This window comes from Martes martes, assembly GCF_963455335.1.
Source record: "Martes martes genome assembly, chromosome: 14".
NCBI classification, from domain to species: Eukaryota; Metazoa; Chordata; class Mammalia; order Carnivora; family Mustelidae; genus Martes; species Martes martes.
The window spans coordinates 11392172-11417427 of record NC_137902.1 but is presented as its reverse complement, the minus strand read 5'-3'; the positions used below and the strand labels follow the sequence as shown (position 1 = coordinate 11417427).

Here is a 25256-nt window from a genome sequence, read left to right as displayed (position 1 = left end):
TCCAAGCTGACTTCAAAATATTAGAATATGGGGATCACTTTCCCAGCGGAACACTCCAGCGAAACAATGCTTAGTGAATTGCAAAAAACACTACAATCTGGAAAAGTTAAAATTCAGTATCCGTATTAAACTGAGTTAGAACATTAAGGAAATCATTTGACACATACCTTTTGTCAGAAACTGTTACTTTCATTGACATTCTTGTTTAAAAACCAAACTGTGAATGGTATGTGGATTAAGCTCTCTCTTCCCTCAAATAAAATCCTAACTAGATCAAAACCAGTAGCGCCCTGTTTTGCCCAAGATTACCCCCCCCAAAAAAAACAACAAAAAAACCCACAAAACAAAAACAAAACCCAACTATATATAATTCCCCGCCCCTCCCCTATTTCCTAGATATAAACTGAACTTCTTTCACATTTAGGTTTTAAAAACTAAAAGTCATTCTTGCCCCCCAAAGAGGTATTTACACAAAGTAATAATTCACCTTGTGAATTAGTTTCTAGCCTCCATACTAATTGTCATAGCAGATCCATTTAAGTAAACTGGAGCCCACATTTCATATCAACCTGTACTTATTAACACATTTGTTGAAGTTGTAATTATTCACATAATTTCAAAATAGAATAGATGGCAATCTAATTCATAGTAACCTATTTGGACACATAAGTAGGACACTTTATTACTATACACAGCAGACTTTGTATTTAACAAAACCTTCTCACTTGGACCACTTAACAGAAGGCTAAACTGAAGTCTAAATCATTTTGCAGCTTTCCAATGCATACTAAAAATGCAATTTCAAAGTTCAAAATGTTTTAAGTAGAAGTCCCAATGCTGATTTTTAACAAATAGGAAGATTTAATTTGGGCACACCAGCTAGACAAGTCTCAGGATGAATTCTTTTCCTATTTTTTTCTGTTTGTTGAGTGCAAACTTTACTCACAGATACCACCAAACATCAACCTGCATGTGGTAAAACAACGGGTTTCCATTATCTGGGAACTCTAAATTAATGAAATTTTACTATATTAATATTCAGTAGAGCATACTTTTTTAGAAGGATGCAAATTTCTGCTGTTCCATATCCAGAAATTAAATTTTAATTAAAAAATTTTAATTCAACAAAGCTAATGGGCTTTTGACACACAGAACATAGCAACAGATCCTGAATAGATGTTTATTCCACATACCTTACTAATAAAACAAAATTGCTTATTTCTTGGCAGCCTGGAAGGAATAATTAAGTAATAAATGACAATAAGAAAAAACCACTTATCAGACAGTCTAGTCTTTATTGAAAGACTTACTTCAACTGTGGTTTACAGCTTTGGCTTACGTTGGCCAGTCATTTTAGCCTCTCACTGCCAGCAGACATAAAAATCACGTGGGAATGGTATGGGGGAAATACTAGTAAAGAGATTATTAGAGCAAAGATGGCAGTCAGAAACACATCACCAAAATAAATCTCAAAATATTAATAAGAAACATTTTCTCGCATGCCAAAGAATCTCTGCTGTTGTTTTTAATGAACATGGAAAAGGCAATGATTCTTAGGCTTCAATTGATCAAGATAGCACTGACTTCACTTTGTTATAAAATAGACTTGAGTCTGTGTTAGCTTGACAGTTGAATTTTAAAATGGTACGTTTCATTTGGATAAGTAGCTTTGTATTTTAAAAACCATTTAATATGAAATAACTTCCATTAACTAAGCTGATCATGAAATCTTTGTTTCAGATTGAGACGAAGGACACTTTAGTAATAGGTTTTCTATGGCGCTAGAACTAGCTTGGATCATTTTATGAAATCCTAGAACCACCAGGAAAACACCGCAGCTATAGTTCGCTGCTACCACAGTCAGCTACTTATTCTACTGGCAGACCAAAAAAGGCAAACTGAGAATATTGATATATTAAAAAAAAAAAAAAGTCTTTAATTGTTCAAGTTTCACATATATTCAAGAAATTTTAATCAAGGAGGCATAATTGATATAATTTGAGTGTTCTCCTTATAAAATATAAAGTAACTTTACCATAACATCCCCCAAGGACACTAGCCATAAACAAAGAAATAAGGGTAACTTTTATACAGAAGAGGATCACAGAGGACTCCTGTGGTTAAAACTAAAGTGCCGTAAAAAAATCTGGCCTGAAGATGAATTTCAGACCCTGCAAATATTCATGTTTAATACATCTGTTTTTCTAAATGGGGGGAGAATAATACCAAAATTATCATAGTCACCAATTTATAAACCCATCATTATTTTAAAGCTGATTGTAAGACCTTTGACATTTAAAAAATAGTGCTTTGTGGGTATTAACTGCATCTTACTCTGGTAAGGGTTTTCTCATTTTGGTGCCCAGGCCTCAAAGCAACATTTCAAATACACTGCCCTAAACATCTGCACCCTCTAGCTGTCAGAATTCGAACACATAGGATTTTATCTTGTACATTCTTGTTAGGATAGAAATTTGAGGCAGATTTTATCCACATAGCCTGAAAAATACCTCTGAAGCAAACTTCCGTCTTCTACATCTACCCAACTGGTTCATTTACAAACTCTGCACACGTACAACTCAGCCTCTGATCAGGCTCGTCATCCCATGCACACTACCCACAAGAAAAAAAGTTAAATAAAAATAAAAGTCACAACTCTGTGTACTACTTAAGCTGAATATCCAATTATAAATTGGTACATCAAACTGTCTAAATAAGATGTTTTAGCAATCTTGTTAAAAAAATTCTCGGGCAAAATATATCTAATTTTAAAAAACACCCCAAGATTTTTTTTTTTTTTTAAAAACACTTGTACTATACAACTTATAGGAACCCTGGAATAGGTTTACAAGGTTTTAATCAAGGTATTTACATACCAAGTGATGTAAAGAAGAAAAAAAAAAAGAAATCTGATTTCCAATGACATTTTAAAATGTACTAATGCATCAAAGGTTTGTATGAAATTAAAATTAAGGCTTTTTCTGTATAGTAATTTGTATAATTTTAATTTTACATAGTAGCCAACCTTGGAAGTGTCAGTCTTAAACATTCTTATCAATCCACGGCATTCAATGCAGTGGAGTGTGTTAAGTGTTATTTCAAATAATTACATTGCTGCTACTTCTATGGTGAAGCATGCTTTTTAAACACTGTAGTTATTCAATATTTACAATGTATATCATTTAAACTTTATGTAAAAGCACAAGTATGACTGTCTGACTTTAATACAAACACCATACTTGGAATTTCCCCCCAAAATGAAATGTAATTTACTACAGTTTTAATAATCAACACTTTTTAAAGGTTTAAAAACATGTCTTAATGTGGACCACCAACATTCGCTCAAGTAACTCAGATAATGCTGTTCCTTATTTAGTTTGTAAAATTCCTTTCAGTCTGGCTTCAGTTTCTTTAGGCATAAAGTATTTCCTCCAAAGCGACTCCAAAATCATGCAATTTCTTCTCAATATCACACTTTTTTCTGCTGACTTCAAATGTGGTCCACCTCAGGGGAAGGGAGGGGAGTATCAAGGTTCAGGATGAACTTATATGTGATTCCCAGTTTTCCACGATCCTCCCTTTTTTTGCTCTTTTAAAAACACAGTGAGTTAAAATACTGAACAGCAAGATAAAAATGGAATAGTATCTAAGAATCAAAATGTATTACCCATTTCTCCTATTATATCAAAATTTGTAGTCAGAATTGTCTTTATTGACTTTATTTTAGTTTTTGTACACAAAGAAAAATCATGTTCATATCCATCATGAACAAAAACTTAAAAAGGCAGAACTAGAAGACATGTGTCCTTCACCAAAGCAAAGCTGTGCTAAAGGTTCCAAACATTTCAATTTTTAAAATAAATATTTTCATTTTCCGATGTCTACTTTCACGTCTTCAGAGTGTCACAGGAAACTGAAGCTATCATGAATTACAATTTTGTTTAGAGTCCCAGCTCACTGTGTTTGGTAACTTGCCATACCATATCCAGCTTGGTTAGGAGGAGGTATTACAGGGGGAGGAGCTTGTCCTTGGGGAGGCTGAGCACCAAATCCACCCATCCAAGCAGCAGAAGGTGATTGACTTGGGGGGGAAAAAAAAAATCTTGAGCAAACAGGAAGAAAATATTATCCACCCATTTATACAAAAACAAGCAGAGCCCCATCATAGATAGACAACAAGAAATCAACACACCCACAACAAAGAGCAAAGAAATAAATGACACGCATCCACACATGTACAATACGTATCCCAACAGTAGTCTTAAATTTTTGGTTAACATAATCACAACTTAACACAATGACTTCTCTGAAGAACATCTCAAAACTGATTTTTAAAAAATGACAAATCACCTACCTATTATATATTGCACACATGGTACATCAATATAAGAAATTTAAAAATCACAAAATTCATGTTGGAAAGAGAAGAAAGAAGGAACCAGTAAAAATAAAGATCTGGGCTCGCCTGGGGAGAAACGTGCAAAGGACCAACCCACTCTATGAATAAAGGAAAAAAACGCAAGCTACTTTGTACCACATAAATCTTGTAGACTTCTCCCACAAGCCAACAGACACAAATCATTAAATTTCTAAACAAAGACCTTTTCCATGCAAAAATAAATGCGATAAAATAGATTAGAAATGTAAACGAAATTCTACCAACAACTTAAAGAGACAGTAGAAAACATAAAATGTTACCGCAACCTCACCTTTCACCTAGGTAATAAAAAGCAAATTTTTAGCACTACAAATCACTTTTTGTAAGGTTTCTATAACACCATGTCGAACAGCCTGATGAATTTACTTTAAATAGATTTCCCCCTAGAAAAACACACTTTTGATTTCTTTTGTCAAAACTGTATCGGTTTCCACACTGCAAAAACCCAGACAACTTACTCTACTCCAAATCCTTGCTGGTTCCATGGTTGCCCGTATACTCCGTAAGGTGGTACTTGCCACCCGTTTGCCATATACTGTCCATACTGTTGTGGGTTTCCATAAACCTGGCTCCACTGCCCCCACTGACTATAGTCGACCTAGGAAAAAACAAATCACCGTTTTAGGGAATAAGTAAGAAACACAGTATTTGAAGAAAGTGGGAGACAAGGAAGAGAAAAACTAAGTAAGCACCCTTATGTGAATAGGACTCTGTTATTTATCATTGTCTAAGTTTATTGGGGTGGTGACACCTGTGGAAAGAAAGTATTAAGATTCAGTTAATACCGCAAAATAATCACTTTCGAAAAAGCATTAATAAAAATAAACTGAAAGCAGCTATATGCTTTATTTTCTGTTTATTTTACAGAGTTTCTAAAGCTTTTATGTAGATATGTAAGATGGAAACCTTAAAAAGTGCTGTGAAAAATCGAATTACCTGTTGGAAGTTTTTAGTCATATCAGGAGATTCTTTACCCCAATAGCATTTAACAACATGTCCTTCAATTGTAGTGCCATTCACTGAAACAATGGCATGGGCCGCACTTTCGTGGGTTGAAAATCTAGAAGGGGAAGATATGAGGGTTTTTGTCTTTTTTTTTTTTTTTAAAGAACTTACACAATAAATAATAGAAACTCATTAGTTTATAACTGTCAACTTGGTGTTTTCCTAAAGTACATTATGCAGGTAGGCTAAAATTCTACATTGCAAAGAACTGCTAAAACAACGAAGGCGGACACCCGAGGGGATCAAATAATGTAACTGAAAGGAATGGGTCAAATAGCAGAGCAACCTGTAGACAGAATTTTACCTGACAAATGAATAGCCTTTCTCTGGAAAAACTCTTATTTCCATAATTTGTCCAAATGGTGAGAAAGTCTGTCTCATAAGCTGATCTGAGAAACAAAAACACATGAATAAAATACTTGAGGCTCATGACACTGACACTAAGAGGGATAAAGCTCCTCGGAGAAGGGGAGGAGAAGACCACACACTGTACCTGTTAACCCAGAGGCAATTCCTCCACAGTACACAGTACAATTTTTTGGACTTGACTGGTTTACTACATCTTCAAATCTCAACTGCTTAGTGTTATCTATATACAGAAAGAAAACAAAAATGTTCATGATTGTACAGTTGTATAAAACTGATTACTATGTACAAAGATACACCTCATTGAGGGAGAAAACAGAGAATTTTTTTTCTTGATGCCATGATCTGATCTATAGAATCAGCTGGTTCATAGCCCCAAATACATTAATTATCAAAGCCCAATTTTTTTTTTGAAGATTTTATTTATTTATTTGACAGAGAGAAAGATCACAAGTAAGCAGAGAGGCAGGCAGAGAGAGAGGGGGAAGCAGGTTCCCTGCTGAGCAGAGAGCCTGATGGCCGGGGCTCAATCCCAGAACCCTGAGATCATGACCTGAGCTGAAGGCAGAGGCTTAACCCACTGAGCCACCCAGGCGCCCCTCAAAGCCCAATTATTATTAGACAATTAAATTCAAGATGAACTGAGTCTTACAATGCTAATAAAACTTAAATTTCAAGAAATCAAGACTACGCTACTTCATGATTTTGTAACGTAGCCATAATGTTAACAAAATGCAGCAGACGTATCTTACTTTCTTGTGTACTTTTAGGTGCAGGTGGTTTACGTGTGGCCCAGTTAGTTCTGATCTGACGACCACCCAACCACTGACCTCCCATATGCACAATTGCATTTTCTGCATCCTACAGATAAAAAAGAGAAAGAGCAATTACAAACACAGAAAAGAAAATTGTAGCATATAAGACCAATAAATGAAATAACATGCTGGCACCCCTGGATCCAAATCTTACCAGCACAGGGAATGAATTAAAACAAAACTGAACTAATATCACAAAAAATGATATTAACTATCCCTTGGTATCAACTCCAGTGACACATCAAAACTATTTTTATTCACAGATTTCAAAATACTAGTACAACATTTAAGCATCAAGGGAAATTGATCGTAATTCAAGTATGCAAGAAAAAATTATAACCCCACTCATTACCAAAAAGAGGGAAAGTAAGGCTGCCACAAATATCTTAATTTGATGGCTGATCGAGGTGTAACTTTTACTGAAGAATATACAGAACCTTCCAATACTACGGTCTAAATCACCTACCCCTAAATCGACATTCTTGTAGCAATGGATTATGATTGTGACACAAGATTAAGAATTTATTTTAAGACAGAAGACTTCTGCATTAGGATTTAGAATGCTGCCAGTAAAAATGAGTTTATCACAACTAATGGGAATTTGCAATGAATTTAAGCAAAGAAAGAATACAGCTCCTAGCCTTTATCTTGCATAAGATAAATGAAGTTAATTTAAGTTGCTAAAACTGGTCTAAAATGCTACCATCGAAGCCCACTTTACTTTCGGATCTTACAGTTAATACAGATGCTTAAGACATTTTGGTGCCTCTTTCTTTAAGAATATATGCAAAACTCATGATGAATTCTTTTAATTTTCATTTATATACTTTGCTGTAGTCATTAATATCCTAGCTATAAAAGTATGGATGATCATTTAAAAGTTAAAACTGAGATTTTCATGGTTCAGGCTAAATATTATTTAACTTCCCTCCAAACTCTCAGATGGGTTCATACATCCTAATCTTGAGTTTGACTTCCAACACATCTTATCTTCACCAATGCATAAATGCAACCGTGATACACTTTCTTACAACCAGCCTGTCTCTTTCCAGCTATTTATTTCCAAGAAAACAATTACACTCTACTATTAAAACATACAAAATTACCTAAAAGGTGTTACAGGCAATATCTAAGAATATTCAAGATTCCGATTAACGACTAAATTTTGGATTGAATTTATATTGAGTTGAAAGAACATACCAGTTTGTTATAAAAAGATACAAAACCATAGCCTTTGGATTTTCCAGTTGCCATGTCTTTAACTACTCGGGCATCCCTGTGAAAAGAAGCACAGCTAAATGAGGGAAGTAAGAGTCATCCTCAAAATAAAAACTAAAAGGAACCACACACACTGTATTGTGAGCATTTTTTTAAATAAAATTCCAGTTAGCCCTAATTAACTACTGCCATTCCTGAACTCTCCCTAACGCTTCTTTACCTGTTAGAAAAAAGCAGTAGGACAAAAACATGTAATAAACATGCAACCTAATCAAATAGCCTGCACTTTCTAAACTAAATGCTCAAATTTGAAGATTAATAGGAACAATAGTTTCCTTTTCTAATATTCTATTGGCTAGTGTCCTCTAAGGTTTACTGGTCTATAAATTACTGTAACAATGCTAACTACTTTACCATGCAATCTCTAAATAGTTAAATGTCTTCTGCCTAGTGATACAAAATATATGAAATATTAAAAAATTGAAAAAGAGGTAAAAATAGGAATTAAAAAGGCATACATGGCCTGTTAACAGATTTCTTTATTTTTCTTGGTCAATTCTCTACCATCATTTTGGAGTTTGGGCAGCTGTAAATTTTGAAAAATTGACATTTTCAGAAATTTAAGAAAGGAGAATAAAAAACTAACAACAATGCTAAGCACACCAGTACGAAAACAACAAATTTACACAGAAATTTTAGTGAGTAAGTTAAGATGATTGGAAATATAGAACTCCACTGAATATAGAATGTTAAAATGTAAATACTAAAATATGTATATATAAATAATGTATAATAAGAATAAATAGAAATGAGAAAAAAATCTACAACTGAGTTCCAGTGTGCACAGTTCCTTGCAGTTAGCCTTCAAGATCCTGTCCATTCTTATGAGCAATTCTGCAAAATAACCAGAATGCTATTACTTTTAATTGTGACTTGGACTTTAGAAAAACTGCAGGTCTCAGGTATAAATAAAGATTGAAAAACAGCAACCTGTATTATTTTTTATACTGATTTTTAAAACAGTACTACTTACCACATTTAAAGATTAAAAAGCAAAGCAAATATCAAAATAGAAAATTAAGAATTAAATCTTTCTTTCAAATAAATCTACAGAACAACAAATTGTATACAGAATAATATTGTTGTTCTTAGGTGAAACATACTCCTTTAAGTAGTACTACAACGTTTCATTTAAATCTACAGGAAGTACATAAAATATACGGATTTTAATCAGAAAGATACATTGTAACAGACATTTTATAGAACTTATAAAACCACTTTCAATTTTCCAATATATTTGATTACATAACATACAATGAGATTTGAGCATAAGCTTTGTTAAAATCAAACCACATTTGGGCCCTAACTACCAGAATCAAATACCAATAACAAAAAAACATCTACTAATTAATCCCACATTTATGGCTCAGACAACAAAACATTTTAGTATTATAATAGACTACTTTTCAGCTAAAATATCAAAACACATTTATCATTATAATTAAACATGTACATTTCCAATTTAACCACAATATACCCAAGGATTTACCTACTTTTCCCAATTCATAAACTCTTCCTATAAAAGTTTAATACACAGCATACATCACATTCACTTTTAATTAACCACCAAATTTTGAAAACATCTGACAGAAAGTTGGACTTTATAATAGGCTTTACCACCCAAACATCTGCTTCAAAGATAACAAACAGAATCACTTAAAAAATTTTAACATATCATACACAGGATTAGATGAAAACAAGACCCCAGAACATTGAAATGACATTAACATTTTCAACAACATCTACTAATCAAAAAACCAAAACAAACCAACAAACAAAAAAATCACACTAACTAGGGAAAGAAAATCTTAATTTCAGTACATGTTAATCATATACAATTTTGCCTATCACTACTGAGTATAGTATTGAGTATGATACTTACGATATTTTACCAAAGGGGGCAAATGCTGATTTGATATCTTCTGTTGTAATTTCTGGACTCAAATCCCCAACAAACACATGGAAGTGATCTGAAATCAAAGCATTTGGTAATCAAATACTTAAAGAGCCAGCTACTAATAAGCCTTTTTCAGGCAACACTAAGGGAAGAAAAACCCTATTTAAGCTGGTAGCGCTGCCAGGATAATTTCAGAACTCTTCCACAGTAAAATGCAGCAGGAGTACTTACTGGAAGTATCTTTTTTCTGGCTACTTGGTGTTGTTGCCCAGTTTACTTTGACCTCCTAAAAATAAAGATTATATTTAATACAATTATTAGGCATGTCATTATGAACCATAACACTTACCACTTATTACATCATTTATCAAACAGGATAATTTTTGTAAAAACATTAGGCTGAATAAAGCAAAACCACCACTCGGCACAGCTGAATATTTGTTTAAAAACTTGCTTAAAAAGAACACAAGCTAAAACACACACACACACACACACACACACACACACACAAGCTAACCTGACATGCAAAAATATATACTCATGAAGTGCCATCATTCCATTATCTTACCTTTCCCAAAATTTTTCTCCCATTCATAGCAGCTAATGCAGCAGCTGCATCTCTGTGTTCATAAAATTCCACAAAGCAATATGGGTCATTGCTTGTATGCTGCAAAACAGAAAATCCAACAGAAGAGTTGACCCTTCTGCTATCGGGTTGCTGAGAAGAAAATCCAGGAAAAAACATTACTGACAGCTAGGAATGTACAAGGTGAGATTGCATAAGCTTATGAAAGCCTAACACTTATAAAAATAAGATTTACAGCTACACCTGACTTTGCACCTCAGAATACTGTTGTACTCAAGCAGAACCATCAAAGCAGTATAGAATCATGACTATCACTATTAAAGCAAAAAAAAAAAAATATGGAATTTGGTGAAATACGTTAAATGTAAAACAGAAGTTTATATTAGACCAAACAAAACCTTAAGGACCACTCCTTACCACTGCTCTTCTCTCTCCCAACATTATTTTCAAAAGGATGAATTCTATTTACGCCTCATAATCCTTCATAAACTATATCCCATGATAAAAGAAAACACAGAAATGAACCAAGTTTACAAACTTTACTTATGATTGAAACTAGGGTGAGTACTGCATAGGAGGAGATGAGATTACATATTCCTTTTCTGGATAAGGAATGAGAATAAAAACAGAAAAATTTTAAATGTTTAACCAGCTACTGAAATGAACTATCAAACTATCCTAACGAACAGGAGATTCTATATACTTTGAATTCAGTCTTCAAAGACCAGAAAAATATGCTAGCAATCAAGAAAAGAACTTCTGAATAAATATTCCAGGACAATGCTACAATTTTATGTCACAAAAAAAAATATAAGAAATCTTTATTAAATATATTCCAACAATATTACACTTGACAGGACTTAGCAAATAGACATTTATAAAGACAATTAAAAAGTACGACCGAAGTTATAGCAACTTTATAATCTAATAACCAAAATGGAAATAAATTTTATATAACTGCAACCTGTATCAAATAGCTACACAACCATACAAATACATTTTTTTTGCATAAGGCTAAACACATCACTGTTCAGTGTAAAATGCCCTAAAACAAAACAAAAAAAATACTATTCTAAAATGTGGAATTCTAGTTGCACTTACAAGGGGTACAAAATACCAGATAAAATAAAAGATCTTTTCAACAACCACTGTTTTTCATTCCAGGAAAGTTTTAGAAGAAAAATCCAAAATAAGACGTCTAAAACAATAGTGGCGAAGCAACCAGAAGGCATTTCCTTGAGGGAAAAAAAGTGTGATCATTAATACTGACAGGAAAACTATGGGCTCTCATACAAAAATCCTACTGCAGCCATGTGAATTCTGTTCTTAAGAGGTAGAGAAAGGAAATGGAGAAAAGATTCCAAAGAAAAACATGCACTTAAATTCCTCTTGTTAAAGAGTTAACATTTACCAATAACGTTCATTTGTAGAAAGGCTTTAAAGGTAAACAGCAACCTAAACTATGCTGGTCAATTTTTCATTTTACATCTATCTCTTCTGCCCTGATGGTCTCTACAGAAAACAATGGTAATTACATCAAGACATACAGAGACCCAATGTAGATCCATAGTAACAAAATAGGGTAGTTTAGTAAACTACCCTAACTCATGCAGAATGACTTCAAGTTTACCTAACAGTAACAGGCTAGCCCCATTCAATGTATGAACATGTGAATGTACACGTTCACACACACATTCACATCACACTGCATCTCATTTAAGACGCCACTGATTTTTGTCCCAACCCAACTGCCAGAGAATTTTTTAGCCTAAAAACTGATAACATAATAGTATATACAGAAAGCTAGAATCTAAGATAAACAATATTTAAAGTAAAAAATCGCAAAGCTAAGAGAAAAAAGCATTCTTCATGTACTGAAGTGGAATTTATGGAAAGGAAAATAAACACCTAGATAGTTTGTACCAGAGTTCACGCTCTTGGGAAGCTTCCCATTTATGCCAAGGGACACTCTAAAAAGCAACCATGTCCTTACCTTAATAAGTACTGTCACCAATTTTTGTTGGATGACATGTCAAGACAGAGAAATATGAGATTTTGCAGCTATATACAAGTTCGAATGTAGAAGTTGTAGAATATGGATGAATTAACTCATTTCAAATCCTTCTCCCCACAAATGGCTGATTGTGCACACAAGTTTTAAAAAGAATACTATTAAAATAAATATGTATCAAATGTTTCTCAAAAATTTTCTAGAGAACTCCTTCCACTTTCTCACATCCCATTCTCTCCTAAACCTACTCCAGCGGGCTTCCTACCCAACCAGGCCACTGAAAATTTGTTTTGCGCTCACCAGTGACCCCTCTGCCACCCCTGTGATCCTTTTTCTATCCTCACCTTGACTCTGAAGCAGAATTCAAAACAGCTAATGACTCCTGCTCCTTTAAATATTCCATTTTAGATTCCACACAGCCTCTTCATTTTCTGGTTTTCTCATTGGAGGATCTTCCAGAAGGCAGCTCTTCCCCCTTTATTCAAACTCTAAACATCACCCTAAGTGTTGAAATGCTCCAGGGCTTAGACCTAGACTACCTATTTTTATCAGCACTCTCTTTAGATCAAGGAACTAGATCTTATCTAGTCTCATAATTTAAATGCCACCGCAAGCTGGTATCATCACCACTGGTCTGTTTATCCAACTACTCACATATAATGTTCCTTCAGATGTCTAACGGACACCTTCAGTTTAATACTGCCAAAACAGAACTCCTGATTCCCACCATTCTCCCCATCCATCCTACACCTCCCTTGGTCATGCCCATTTGAGCAAGTAAGTAGTATCAGCATCTACACAACTACAAACAAGACTCTTGCAAGATGTCTTTCCTAATGTCCTCCTTTCCCTTATGGTCCCCAGCCAATCCAGTCCTACTGATTCCACCTCTAAATTATATTTCAAACTTATCTATTTCTATCTGTGTGTGTAGACCTACCAATCTAAAAAACAAGCCCCCATCATCTCTTACCTAGACTAGTAAATTAAACCCAACTACTTTCCCTCCTTCCATTCCTGCCCCCATCAACCTATTCTCCATGACAGTCTCCAAATAATCTTAAAAATGCAAATGAGTGCCTCATTACTCCACTTAAAACTCCACCACAACCAAAATAAATCCAATCTGTGTGTCACGGCCCACACTTCCCCGGGTGATTCTGAACTCTGCCTGCCTGCCTCTTTACACTCACTTTCTACCACTTCCCTCCACTCCCCAGGCTCCAGCCATCCTGGTCTTTGGTTCCATGAACTCACCAAGCTCATTACCAATTCACAACCTTTGTGTCTGCCATTCCCTCTGCCTCCTAACTCTTAACATAGATGGCACCATCTTGTTATTCCTGTCTCAGATCAAAGAGGTGACGTCTTCCTTCACCACCTAGCCTACATAAACACCAACCCTCCAATCCCCCATCACAGAACTGCTTTATTCTCTCCATAGCTCTTATCCCTATCTGCAATTATCTTGTTTACTTGTTTGTTAACAATATTCTCAATAGTAAGTAAAACTCATGGAAGTCTCCTCCCTTTTGCTCTCCACTATATCCCCAGAGCTCTGAGCACAAAGTAAATTTTTGATCAATGAAAGAACGAATGAACGAGTAATCAAAGACAGGAAGGAAAGAAGAGGTACCGGAACAGAATAAGGACAATTATTAGTTAGGAAAGAAAAAAGGCCAATTTGCTTTACGGGTTTTTCACAGTTCCCCTCCCAGGTATAACACAAACTCCTTAGCATAGCTTCCGGCCCCTGCCGAACACTCTTGCCTCACCTCCTGGCACCTTTTATGACTAACCCATTCAGAACACCAACCACGCTACGGTCTCTACCTTCCACTCACTCTCAGGAGCACCAGATTGGACCAACGTTCCTCTCTCCCACGGAATCCCTTCTTCCTCAGATTCCACGGCCATCCTTCAGTTTCAGCCTAGACACGGACTCCTCCAATAAAGCCTCCCGGACCCAAGACTGTACTGGACCCCAGTGCTCCCACAGCACTTGGTGCTGCCTGCTTCCACGGCATTTCTCATCCTCTGTCATTAGTGCCTGGTAACTCCTCTGTCTCCTTCATCGGGTTGTAAAATTGTACGGTACTAAGAACTGTCTTATTCAGCAGTGAATCTCTAGCACTTACCGGAACGGCTGGTAGACAGTAAACAGTCTAAGAAGTGTGCGGGAGAATCAAGAGAAAGGAAGAAAGCAAACTGAAACACGTTTTTGGGCACTGCTACGCAATCTTAACCAGGGGAGTATAAAAAGGAAGTTTTCTTTGCAAAAAGTTAAATAAAATGATCGCCCTAACAGTTTAAGTCCAGTCTGTGTAAAGCTGCTGTCATTAGTACTCACTAGAGATACACGAGGGGCACGGCGCTACACTGTGCACGTAAGAACCTGCCGTTCTTTTACTACACCGCTTCCGAAACTTTAAATGTGTATCACCTGAGTCAGGAACATTCTTAATGGAATTGTACGAAACATTATCTAGCTTCTCAGCACTCTGAGGTAAGTGCTAACAATTTTTTACAAGCAGAATCACTGTAACGATAACGGTAACGATACCCTGAAGAATGACCATGTGAGAGTAACAGCACACAAACTTTGTCCTTTCAAATAAAACTCCATTCTAAACCTCGCTGATCTGCCAGATCGAAGCAGTAAGTCAACACAACAAACATGAATCTCTCCATCAGAAAAACTTGAGGCTTAAAATGGTATTTTAAAACGATACTCATCAACTCATGGATGTCACAACGTTAAACATCACGCTGTCAGCACATGGAACTGGGAGATCTTACCTCTGTTATCATTTTACAGCTTTTACAGGGTCCGATCTGACTGAATAACTGAAGGATAAGGACTTCTGTCACATCTCTGGAGAGGTTACCTACGTATCTGTTCAAGGAAAAAAAGAATACATTATCAGCTATTTCCCTTCAGCTCTGGCTCTAATGCATTATCACTTAATACCTTTTATTTCATTTTAACTTCCTCTGTCTTCAATAAAATTTTTTCCAATTAAGTCTAGTCCTATGCAAGTAAGATTAACCCTCATTTAGGAAAGCAGCCCAAGTGTTCTAAGGTACTAAATTAGGCCACTAAAGTATCACTTCAAACATTTTCTAAAGAAATCAATGTGACCTTGCATACCCCAAAAGCATTATTATTCTGTATCCTACATATCACTCTCATCTTATTTATTAGAATAAAAATAATAAAAAATTTAAACCAGTCTCCACATAACTACAATTTCTGGATGTAAAACACAATTCAAAATAATGTGTGTATGTCTCTCTCTCTCTCTCTCTCTCTCTCTCACACACACACACACACACACACAAAAATATCACCAAAAATACTGATTAATTATAACACCTGATCAATAAAGAGGCATTAGACATAAGGTGAATTTATCTTAGACCCCCAATAAAAACAATTACGTGCACAAAGACCAGAATTAGAGTAAAGTTAGCAAAACACACAGAGATTAGGTTTTGTTTTGTCTTGCTAAAATAAACAAGATTTATCGATGACATATCTTCATTGTTTTGTTTTAGGAAAGCAGGGCAAAATGATAAAATTTCCTAGTCTAAAATATATGAGAGCAACAAAATACATCGTTATATAGATAAAAAAGCAAATATAAAGATTTCTTCAGAAATTCAGAGGAAATTTAAGACATGTAGGTATACTTTTCACTATGCCTATTTAAAGATCTGGGATTTTTTTTTTAATCACATATTGAATATACGTATCCTGTATTAAGAAATTCAGAATACAGATAAACTCAGAAAAAAATACCACCACCACCCAGAAATGACCACCTGGCTTCTCGTCACATGGATTTAATATTAATTTAGCTTAATAAATTGCTAAACTTTTAAGTCTTTCTGGTACTCGGTATATAAATCCTAAAACTCACATTTGTTGTGAATAACCTAATGACCCAAACAATATTTATAAAATTTAACATAGCTTCTCCTGGAAATTAAAAAGATTTAAGTTTTATTTTCCTAACGATAATATATAACATCTGGAAACCGAGTACTGAGACCAAAATAAGCCTTGCATCTATGGTTACCATATTAAATACATAACTGCTTTAAGCTGGAACATTCTGAAAGGGAAAAATAAACCAAGAAAGGTAAAGTGTAAAAAAAATTATCTGATTAAGAATGAGTAGCAATTTCCCAGTTCAGGTAAGAATTTCACTACAATGGGTACTAATATCTACATCGTACTAAAACTGAACCACAAGTCCGATGTTACTTAACCACTAAACCAGTGACAAGCAGCTTTAGGTCTACTATGCCATCTTTTTCTTATAATTAAAGTAGAGCAGACCCATTGGTAGGCCATGGAATGACACACTTTTTCCAGCAGTAGCAAAAGGTTATAGGATCATAAGCTCGCCAGACAACTGCCTGTCCCTTTTTAACTCAGAGGGATTTGTGAGCCTGTATCCAGGGAATAATTTCTTTTTGTACAAGGTAGAACTATCTATAAAGTACATGAATAAGTGACCTTGGTCTCCTAAATGTTATATTCATTTAGCCTAAAGTGCTAGTTAGTTCATTTCTAGGAGAAAAAAAGAGGAATGTATAAAACTGATTTTCACATATTGTCACTAATAACAAAGTTAAAATAGATTACCACTTTTATATAATGAAATTTAAGTAAATTAAATAGTTTTAAATTTGCATTACTGCTTAAATATTGATTTCTTCAGAAAAAAGCTGCATGGGCATTAGTTACTTTCCACACCTAACAGGCACAATTAAAGCTCTTACAGTTTAATAGGATTTTTATTTCAAGTCAACCTTTTCAGAGTAAGCTACAAATTTTGAAGAATATCTACAGGGATGTTTCAATATAGTAATTTACATTTCAAGCACTGACGCCAAAGAGCAAAATGATAATCTAAGTTTAGAATGTCATGAAATACAAAAATCCAGGTTAAGGTTTCCTATTTTTCAAATATCTCCTCTAAAAGTTCAGTGGTAAAGCAGCAAACTAAATTCCAAAACTAATATTAAAAAGGTCTTCCATAACGACACGCAGAACATCTTAATTTACCAGACTAAAAGGATGTAATTCACCATATAATTTCACCTAAATTTTACCCAAATCTGACTGCCTTTTCCTTTACTCAAGTTCTATAATTCATTCATTTGCATATACCTTCATCCTTCATAATATTCAACAGAGAAACTCCTCATAGCTTTTAAAATACTGTATGACACAGCTTAACTACCTTATATTACCATAAAATTATGTCCCAAAATAAATGCTAACAAAAATATTTAAGGCAGACGTTCAACACCTGACCTGGAAAGAATATCATCTCTTGGCAGTACACTGAAGTATATTTTCTCTTTCTAAATTACAGTTTCCACACTTCACTCTTTCTCTTGTGAAGCAGTCAATATATTCTAAAATTCCAAGTATTTAAGTATAAAATTTGTACTTAAAGAACATACAAAATAATAGAAAAAGACAAACGGCTCAAATTGTTATATTAAAAGATCAATTCAAAGAGTAAACACTTAGGAAATTCTAAAACAATTCTTTACTCAAGAAAAAAAAAAGGCATACCTTAGGTCTATTTTGTCTTCTATGAACAGGAACTGTAGGAACTAAAGCATTAAAAATGGAAAATCATGCTTTTATCCCTAACGTAAGGGTTAAAATCCAATTTGAGACTAGAAACTTGGCAGTTTCACAGTAGGCAAAAGTTCACATTGCCAAACTACTTCCTATGTCCAACTGGGCAGAATTTTAAGTTAAGAACATCATGCCTTTTAGAAGGCTAACCAAGCTTTTTCAACACTGAATGTGCTCTCACTCTGAAAAGAGTAGCCCTATCAAGGTTGAAATTAATTCATGCACTTTTACACAAGACACTATAGCTAAATTTCCATGAAAGTAACATTTTTGCTTTTGTTCTTGACAAGTTCCTATGTAAGAAGAGATTTTATTTAACAATATCCTTCAATGGGCCTCTAATGAGCTGACCAATTTGTCAGTATTTCATTTTAGGAAGGAGGCAAGGTGGAGGAAAGGTACAGGGTGAGTGCAAGTGAACTAACCACCTACATAAGGGATATCGACACACACACACACATTTTAAAGAAACAGAATACGATTAAGTTGGCCGAGGTGCTTAATTACAGCCATAATACAGCGAAATCCATCATATAGCTCATCAATTTTCTAACAGGATCTAATAGTTTCTTCTGTTATTGCCCTCAGATGTTCAGATTATATTCTAAATCACTGCTTTATTTCTTCCTTTTGACAGCCTCTATCAGAAAGAAAGAACAGCCTTAAAGGTTGGCACTGTATACCATGGTGTAATCCCAGATCCACAATTCCTACTCATTTTGAGGCATCAGATAAATGAAGTTAATTAAACTACAACAGAACACCACTGTAATTTAATATTGTGTTATAGATTCAGATATACCATGCATCAAATCTGTGCACTCAAAGTCCGAAATGTGAGTCCCACAAGGTTGGTGTCAGGCAGTTTACTTCCAACACCAGATTACACAGCATGATCTTGTTTGGTTTTTTAGATCACAAGTTATCGAATACATATTACCCCAAAATAAATGTCAAATAAGAACAAAGAACATCAGAAAACAGACCTTTAAAGGATAAATAAACTTTAGGCTCAACATCAAAGCAATTCTATACCACTTTAAATACCACATCAAATAAATTAGTAATACTGTAGGTAATGAATATTTAAAGACCTACCTAGGCTATAAACACCATATTGTTTTCTGATGATAGAACCATATGTCTTAGCTTGTGTGTGTCTGCAGGAAAAAAACCTCACTAGTAACACACAGGCATTTTAAGGAAACAGTTTAAGATAAGCTTTGTTAAGAGTACATTCTTTCAAAACATACTGGCCATGTGAAAACCTAACCCACAGATCACAATGTAAAATAAAAGGATCTCCATAAACCAACAAAATAAAACCCTACTAGATGTCAACCTCTAAAGTTCACGTTCAAAGTTTTTGTCATGTTACTTACACCTAAGAGAACCCTTTGAGGCGAATTATGTAAAATGAAAGCTTAGAAAAAACTATACTGTGCATTATTTTTATTAAAATCTCACCAAGAAATCCCAATTCTGAAACATTTGCTTTTATCTCAAAATTCCACATTTGAAGGTTTTAAAATATATATATACAAATCAACAGACCACACCATGTATGACACGGTCATGTCAATTCATAATTTTACATTAATCAGGACTTTAAAAAAAACAAACTTAATACTAATTCAATGAAAAGAAGTATAATCATTGTAAAATATTTGAGTACCTCTTGTGTTCCAGGCAGTGAACTAAGTGCTGCAGGGTTAAGACCTAGGAAGATGTAGCAGTCCTTGTCTAAAAAAAAACCCTTCCCATAGAGAAGAGTGGGAGAAGGAAAAAGGAAGACAGAATAGTAAAAATGTACTGACATACAGGTACAACTAAGCTCAAGATGTTTCTTTACTCACATATACGCACGTCACATTCTTAGACAACTGTAAACGTAGACGACTTAAGTGTGTTTCAGAGAAAGAACAGGAGATTGGAAAAAGTAGAGGTTAAGAAATAAGCGACAAAGTTAGCTCATTAGTCTACTTAAGAAGGGTCCAAGATCTGATGGAGATGAAGATAAGGCAAATGCAAAGATAGTTATAGGAATTAAAGGGAGTGAAATGGCATATTATTTAGCCCGACAAAACCAGGAATTTCTCTTCTTAAGGAACAGACAGATACAGTTAATGAGAAAGGTACCATGAGAATTTACCAATTATTCAGTAGCTATTATGATGCAATGATGACATTTCAGGTGTTTAGATACAATGTAACTTTTCTTTGTTAAATATATGCTAGCTAGCACTAAATTCAACTTTCCCAGATGCTTCCATTGAAGCACACATGGCTAACTACCCAGCCTTGGCTTCGACAGATCTTAAAGGGCAAATTTCAAATTATCCCAAATCTCTCTTTTCTGGGGAAAAAAGTTAGCAATGGGAGACAGCACAAAATAAAAACATAAATGTTCTCTGGAACAGACTTTTGGCTTAAGTATTTGATGTGCTTAAATTGGCCTCAAATTCTCAAAACAGGATGGCAATTACTTTAGTTGAGACAGGAAAATAGGAATAAAAGAGTGCAAGCCCACCCCGAAATGAAACAAAAAAACCAAACCATTGTAAATAGGTATCTATCTTCTTTACCCAGCAGACTTTCTTTGGCAGAAGAGATGAGAACCTAGTCAAACTTCCTGAATACCCACCCACCCACCCTCATCTATTCCCCCAAAGTAATCTCCCCAACAGAGAGCAGAGCCAAGTGGACTATGATCATATCAATACCAGGCAGAGGCAAGAGAAAACAAAGCAGCGATCTGACTCCTGGTACTCGAGGTAGGTGTGCTGAGCTTCCAGAGGCTAGGAAAACCGAAGGTAGCCAACATCTGATTAGAAATTACTCCGATTTTTTTTTTTTAAATGCAGGAAAAAGAAAGGAGTGCCACACACTATCCGGAAAGGAATGCAAATGCTGAGTCATCACTCTTCATTAGGAAAGAAAGGAAAACTCGAATAAGCGGTTGGAAGATGAAATTCATTCATTAGATCAGGCTTCAGGTAAAAAACAAAACAAAAAAACCCAGCAAGATAAAAGAAAAGGCGCTCAGAAGACACACATCGAATAGTGGCTAGACATCACTTGATGCAATTCTGAAGGTCTCAAAGCGCAAACAGATTAGGAGGAGGTAACACCAAAAGAGCAAAAGCAGTTTAACAACTGGTTGTCAGTTTAGCGTAGGTAGTGCTCAAAGTAAACTTCCAAGAAGGGAAAGATGCTCCCGCGGCAAGAGGCATCCCTTTTGCACTTCAAAAGTAGCGGGCGCTTGGCAAGTATCTCTGACAGCGTGGGCGGGGGCACGTGGGGCAGAAAGAGAGAAGGGGGTTGAGTGGAGTCAGAGTGTCCAGTTTCCTCGGTGAGCTTAGCTTGGGAGAAGAGCCGGGAGCGATGGAGCTGGGGACGTGCAGGGCGAGAGCGCTAATTCCTCGGGGCCCGCGGGGCACGAGGCTGCGGTCCCACCCCCGGTCCCACCCCCACCCAGGCCCTGCCCCCGTGGGGACAGGCAGCTCCCGGCCCAGTCCAGGGCCCCCACAGCAGAGGGGGAGCAGGAGCTCTCCCGGGCCTGACAGCCACAGCCGTGCAGAAACCCGGCCTAGGAGAGGTGTGCAAAGAAGGGCGCGAGAGGAAAAGGTCGAAACAAACCCCAGACCCCAGGAAGTGACTGTTTGGGGGAAGGGAGGGCTTCCTTCCCAAGGAAAAGGGGACAGAAGAGGAATGCACTTCGCGTCCGCGCCACCCCGGCCAGGGAGCCCCCGTAAGTCCCAGCTTCGGCCCCACTCTCCTGCTCCCTCCCTCAGCGTCCCGCGGTGCCCGGGCCTCTCGGCGCCTGGCAACCCCCGTCTCGGGTACTCACAGAGTCCGGGGCTGCCCGTCGTCTTCCATCATGGTGGGTGCGACGGAGCGATCCCGGGACAAGGGGGAGGGCAGGGCTGGGGAGGGGAGGGGGTGGGGAGGAAGGGGAGGGGGGCTCCGGGCACTGGCTGGGGACAGAGGAAAAGCCACCGAACCCTGCTCTCGGGCTCTCTCCCCCCAGCCCGCTCCGGACACTGCGCTCCAACCAGGAGGAGCAGGAGGAGGAGGAGGATGAACAAAATGGCCACCGCCACCAGCCAGGCAGGAAACGGGGCAGAGCGCAGGCGCGGCCCGCCAGGTCACCGCTCAGGCCAGCCGCGACGGCCTGTAAAGGGAATAACTGAGTGGGGGGAAAAACAGGCCGCTAAGGAAACCCTGTGCCCAGTCCCGACGAATCACGTCGTCGCTGAGTGCCTGCTGGCCGGCTGAAGCCCAGCCAGCTCAAGAAGAGATCGAGTGAAAAGGGAACCGCCGTGCTGCTGAAGGTTCTGGGAATTGTGGTCCTGGAAATGAGAGAGGGAGCCACTTCTCCAGAGGATTTCTGGGAACTGTAGTCCAGAGGAGACGGCCGGTGCCCGCGGCGCGCTGGGTCGCGAAGAAAAGACTTCTGGGTAGTGTAGTCATACGTGAGGACGTGCGGCGACCAGGAAGTCGGCGTGCTAGAAGAAGAGGGAGACAATAAAAGCGACGTTAAGGCGGGGAGACGGGAGTGGGAAAAACGCTTGCCGGGAAGTAAACTACAAGTCCCAGAGTGCCTCTCGCTGGGGGCTGTCCTAGCCCTGCCCCGAGCATTTTAGGGCTCTTCAGTTGGCGCAGCTTGTGCTACGGCTCCGCCTTCGTCCTGCCTGAGAGCGGTTTCTTTAACTGCGTCTGAATCCGTGCTTTGGCTCCGCGTGGTGTCCGAGTCTGCCGGCCTTTCTAGCCGTCCTCTATTCATCAAAACAGCCGACCCGTGGTCATCAACCGCCGAGCCGCGCGACGTGCTGGAGGGGCTGTGGTGGACGTCGGGTCGGGGCTGAGCTGGGAACTGCGCTCTCTAGGTCCCCTCGGGCTTCCTAAAGTCCGGCCGTGTCCTTTGGGCGTGTTTTACCGCAATAGGTATTCCTGGCCTAGGCAGGCTGTTTGTAGATTGTTTTATAAGTTTCAAAGGTTCCCCCATCCGTCATCTCGTCGGATAAGGTGGTAAGTAGAGCGCTTCTCCGTTAAAATGACTCATCGAGTCCGTGTAAGGTGCAGTGATAATGCCCTCAAACCCCTTTTTTAATTCTTGGAGCGGAAAAAAAAATCTTTGCGCAGAGACGTGCACAGACTTAAGGTTGTGTTTGCAGATACCCATCATTGTAGACGGGAAATGAAGTCTTGCTTGAAAGAAGGGAGCCACTTTCAAACTGCTGTAGGCCTGTAGAATGTTTTTTTTGTTTTGTTTTGTTTTTTGTTGTTTGTTTTAAAGATTTTATTTAATTTATATGACAGAGAGAGATCACACAAGTAGGCAGAGAGGCAGGCAGAGAGAGGGGGGGAAGCAGGCTCCCTGCTGAGCAGAGAGCCCGATGCGGGGCTCAATCCCAGGACCCTGGGATCATGACCTGAGTGGAAGGCAGAGGCTTTAACCCACTGAGCCACCCAGGTGCCCCCTGTAAAATGTTTTTGTTTTTGTTTTCCCACAACCGTTCACGGTGCGCTTACTTCCCCTCTCCCCACCATCTTTAGGAGAATGTTACTCAATTTGTACCCGCTCCTACTGAAAGGTGGTCATAAAGATTTCTCAGCTTGTTGCCCAACCTTAAAGGTCCCAGTTAAACAGTGCCTTAAGGGTTGGCTTTGCCAACATTTACTGAGGTTGAGGGGGATTTGAACCTGGAAAGCTTCATAGACTCCATGGCAAGGAAGTTGAACTCCTAACCTAAGAGTCAGTGGAAATAGCAAAGTGCACAGAGACCAGGATCCAGGATTAAAGTATATAGTTATTTGGGGAGGGAGAAGAGGGGAAGGCATGGTGTAGGCGTCTTGAGAGCTGAGAGAGGTGGGCTTGAAGAATGGTGTTGTGAAGGAGTTGTATCAGGCTGAGGAGTTGAGCTTTGGCATTGAAGCAGTGAGGAGTTATTCAAAAGTGTTTGGGTTTTTTTGCTTTTATTGGACCTAGGTGTAGAACTGGATTTATCATAATCCACCTAATCCTTGATCCTTGCCTGGCCCACTGTATTAGTTTCCTATTACTGCTGTGACAAACTTAGAGCCTTAAAATAATAGGAATTTATTATCTTAGAATTCTGGAGGTCAGAAGTCCAAGATCGGTTTCACGAGCCTAACATCAAGGTATTGGCAGGGCTGGTTTTTCCTGAAGTCCAGGAGAGGAATGGGTTCCTTGCCTTTTCCAGCTTTTAGAGGCTGCCAGCATTCCTTATTTTTTGGCCTTATCCACCGTCTTCAGAAACAGCATAGCAGCTTCTTTCCTCTCTGACCTCTGCTTCTATCCTGACACCTCTTTCCAACTGATCTTCCTGCCTCCCTCTGTCACCTGCGAGGACCCTTTGTGATTACACTGGGCCCAGGATAATCTCTCTAACTCAACACCTTTAATCACATCAGCAAAGTCCAGTTTTCCCCCCTGGAACACATTTACTGATTCTGAGGATTAGGATTTAGGCAACTTTGCTAGGCCATTTTTCAGCCAACCACACACAATCCACCTTTATTAATTTAGTTGCTTTTAGTGTAATAATAGGTGTGAACTCTCCACCCTAAAAAAAGTTATAGTGACAACAATTTACAACCAAATGTGTGGTTTGCCTCCCCCACTCCCACACTAAGTGATCCTCTTGGATCTCCTCTCATGGGGTGAAAATAATCACCAATCTTCACCATTTCTTGTTCTCCTTTTTATAATTTTTTATTCCACGTATGTATTTATACGGAATACAACTATATACAGAGAGACTGTGTGTGTATACAACATATTTTTAGTTGTTTTAAATATAATAAAAAAGAGTATGCCCCCCCCCAAAAGAAAAAGAATATGCCCACTACACACCTATTAGAATAGCTAAACTCCAAAAAAAAAAAAAAAAGAATAGCTGAACTCCAGAACACTGACAACACCAAATGCTGGCAAGGATGCAGCGCAATAGGGACTCTCATTCATTGCTGATGGGGGTGCAAAATGGTACAACCACCTTTGAAGACATTTTGGCAGGTTTTTTTACAAAGCTAAACATAGGTCCTAGGTATTTACCCAAATAAGTTGAAAAATTAAGTCCACACAAAAACCTGTGCATGAATATTTACAGCAGTTTCATTCATAATTGCAAAAAGTTGGAAGCAACTAAGATGTCTTGTGATAAGTGAA

At 37.5% G+C, this 25256-nt stretch overlaps 1 protein-coding gene across 7 annotated transcripts; it reads right to left on the bottom strand.

Annotated features, from left to right (window-relative positions):
* Positions 1 to 1918: 1918 nt before the first annotated feature.
* TIAL1 (TIA1 cytotoxic granule associated RNA binding protein like 1) lies at positions 1919 to 22445 on the bottom strand. Of its 7 annotated transcripts, none has more exons than XM_080822314.1 (13): positions 21912 to 22166; positions 19737 to 19817; positions 15196 to 15292; positions 10368 to 10466; positions 10031 to 10085; positions 9785 to 9872; positions 7825 to 7900; positions 6562 to 6670; positions 5937 to 6032; positions 5748 to 5832; positions 5375 to 5498; positions 4897 to 5036; positions 1919 to 4081 (listed from the first exon to the last, which is right to left on the bottom strand). In XM_080822314.1, exons 3-13 carry the CDS (start codon positions 15205 to 15207, stop codon positions 3955 to 3957), a joined length of 1011 nt encoding a protein of 336 aa, XP_080678440.1. In that variant the 5' UTR covers positions 15208 to 15292; positions 19737 to 19817; positions 21912 to 22166; the 3' UTR covers positions 1919 to 3954. The 7 variants fall into 7 exon arrangements, with proteins under 7 accessions (XP_080678440.1, XP_080678438.1, XP_080678439.1 ...); XM_080822312.1 differs by lacking the exon at positions 19737 to 19817 and adding an exon at positions 19160 to 19221 and having other exon boundaries at positions 10368 to 10517; positions 21912 to 21983; XM_080822313.1 differs by lacking the exon at positions 19737 to 19817 and adding an exon at positions 19160 to 19221 and having other exon boundaries at positions 21912 to 21982.
* Positions 22446 to 25256: the final 2811 nt, after the last annotated feature.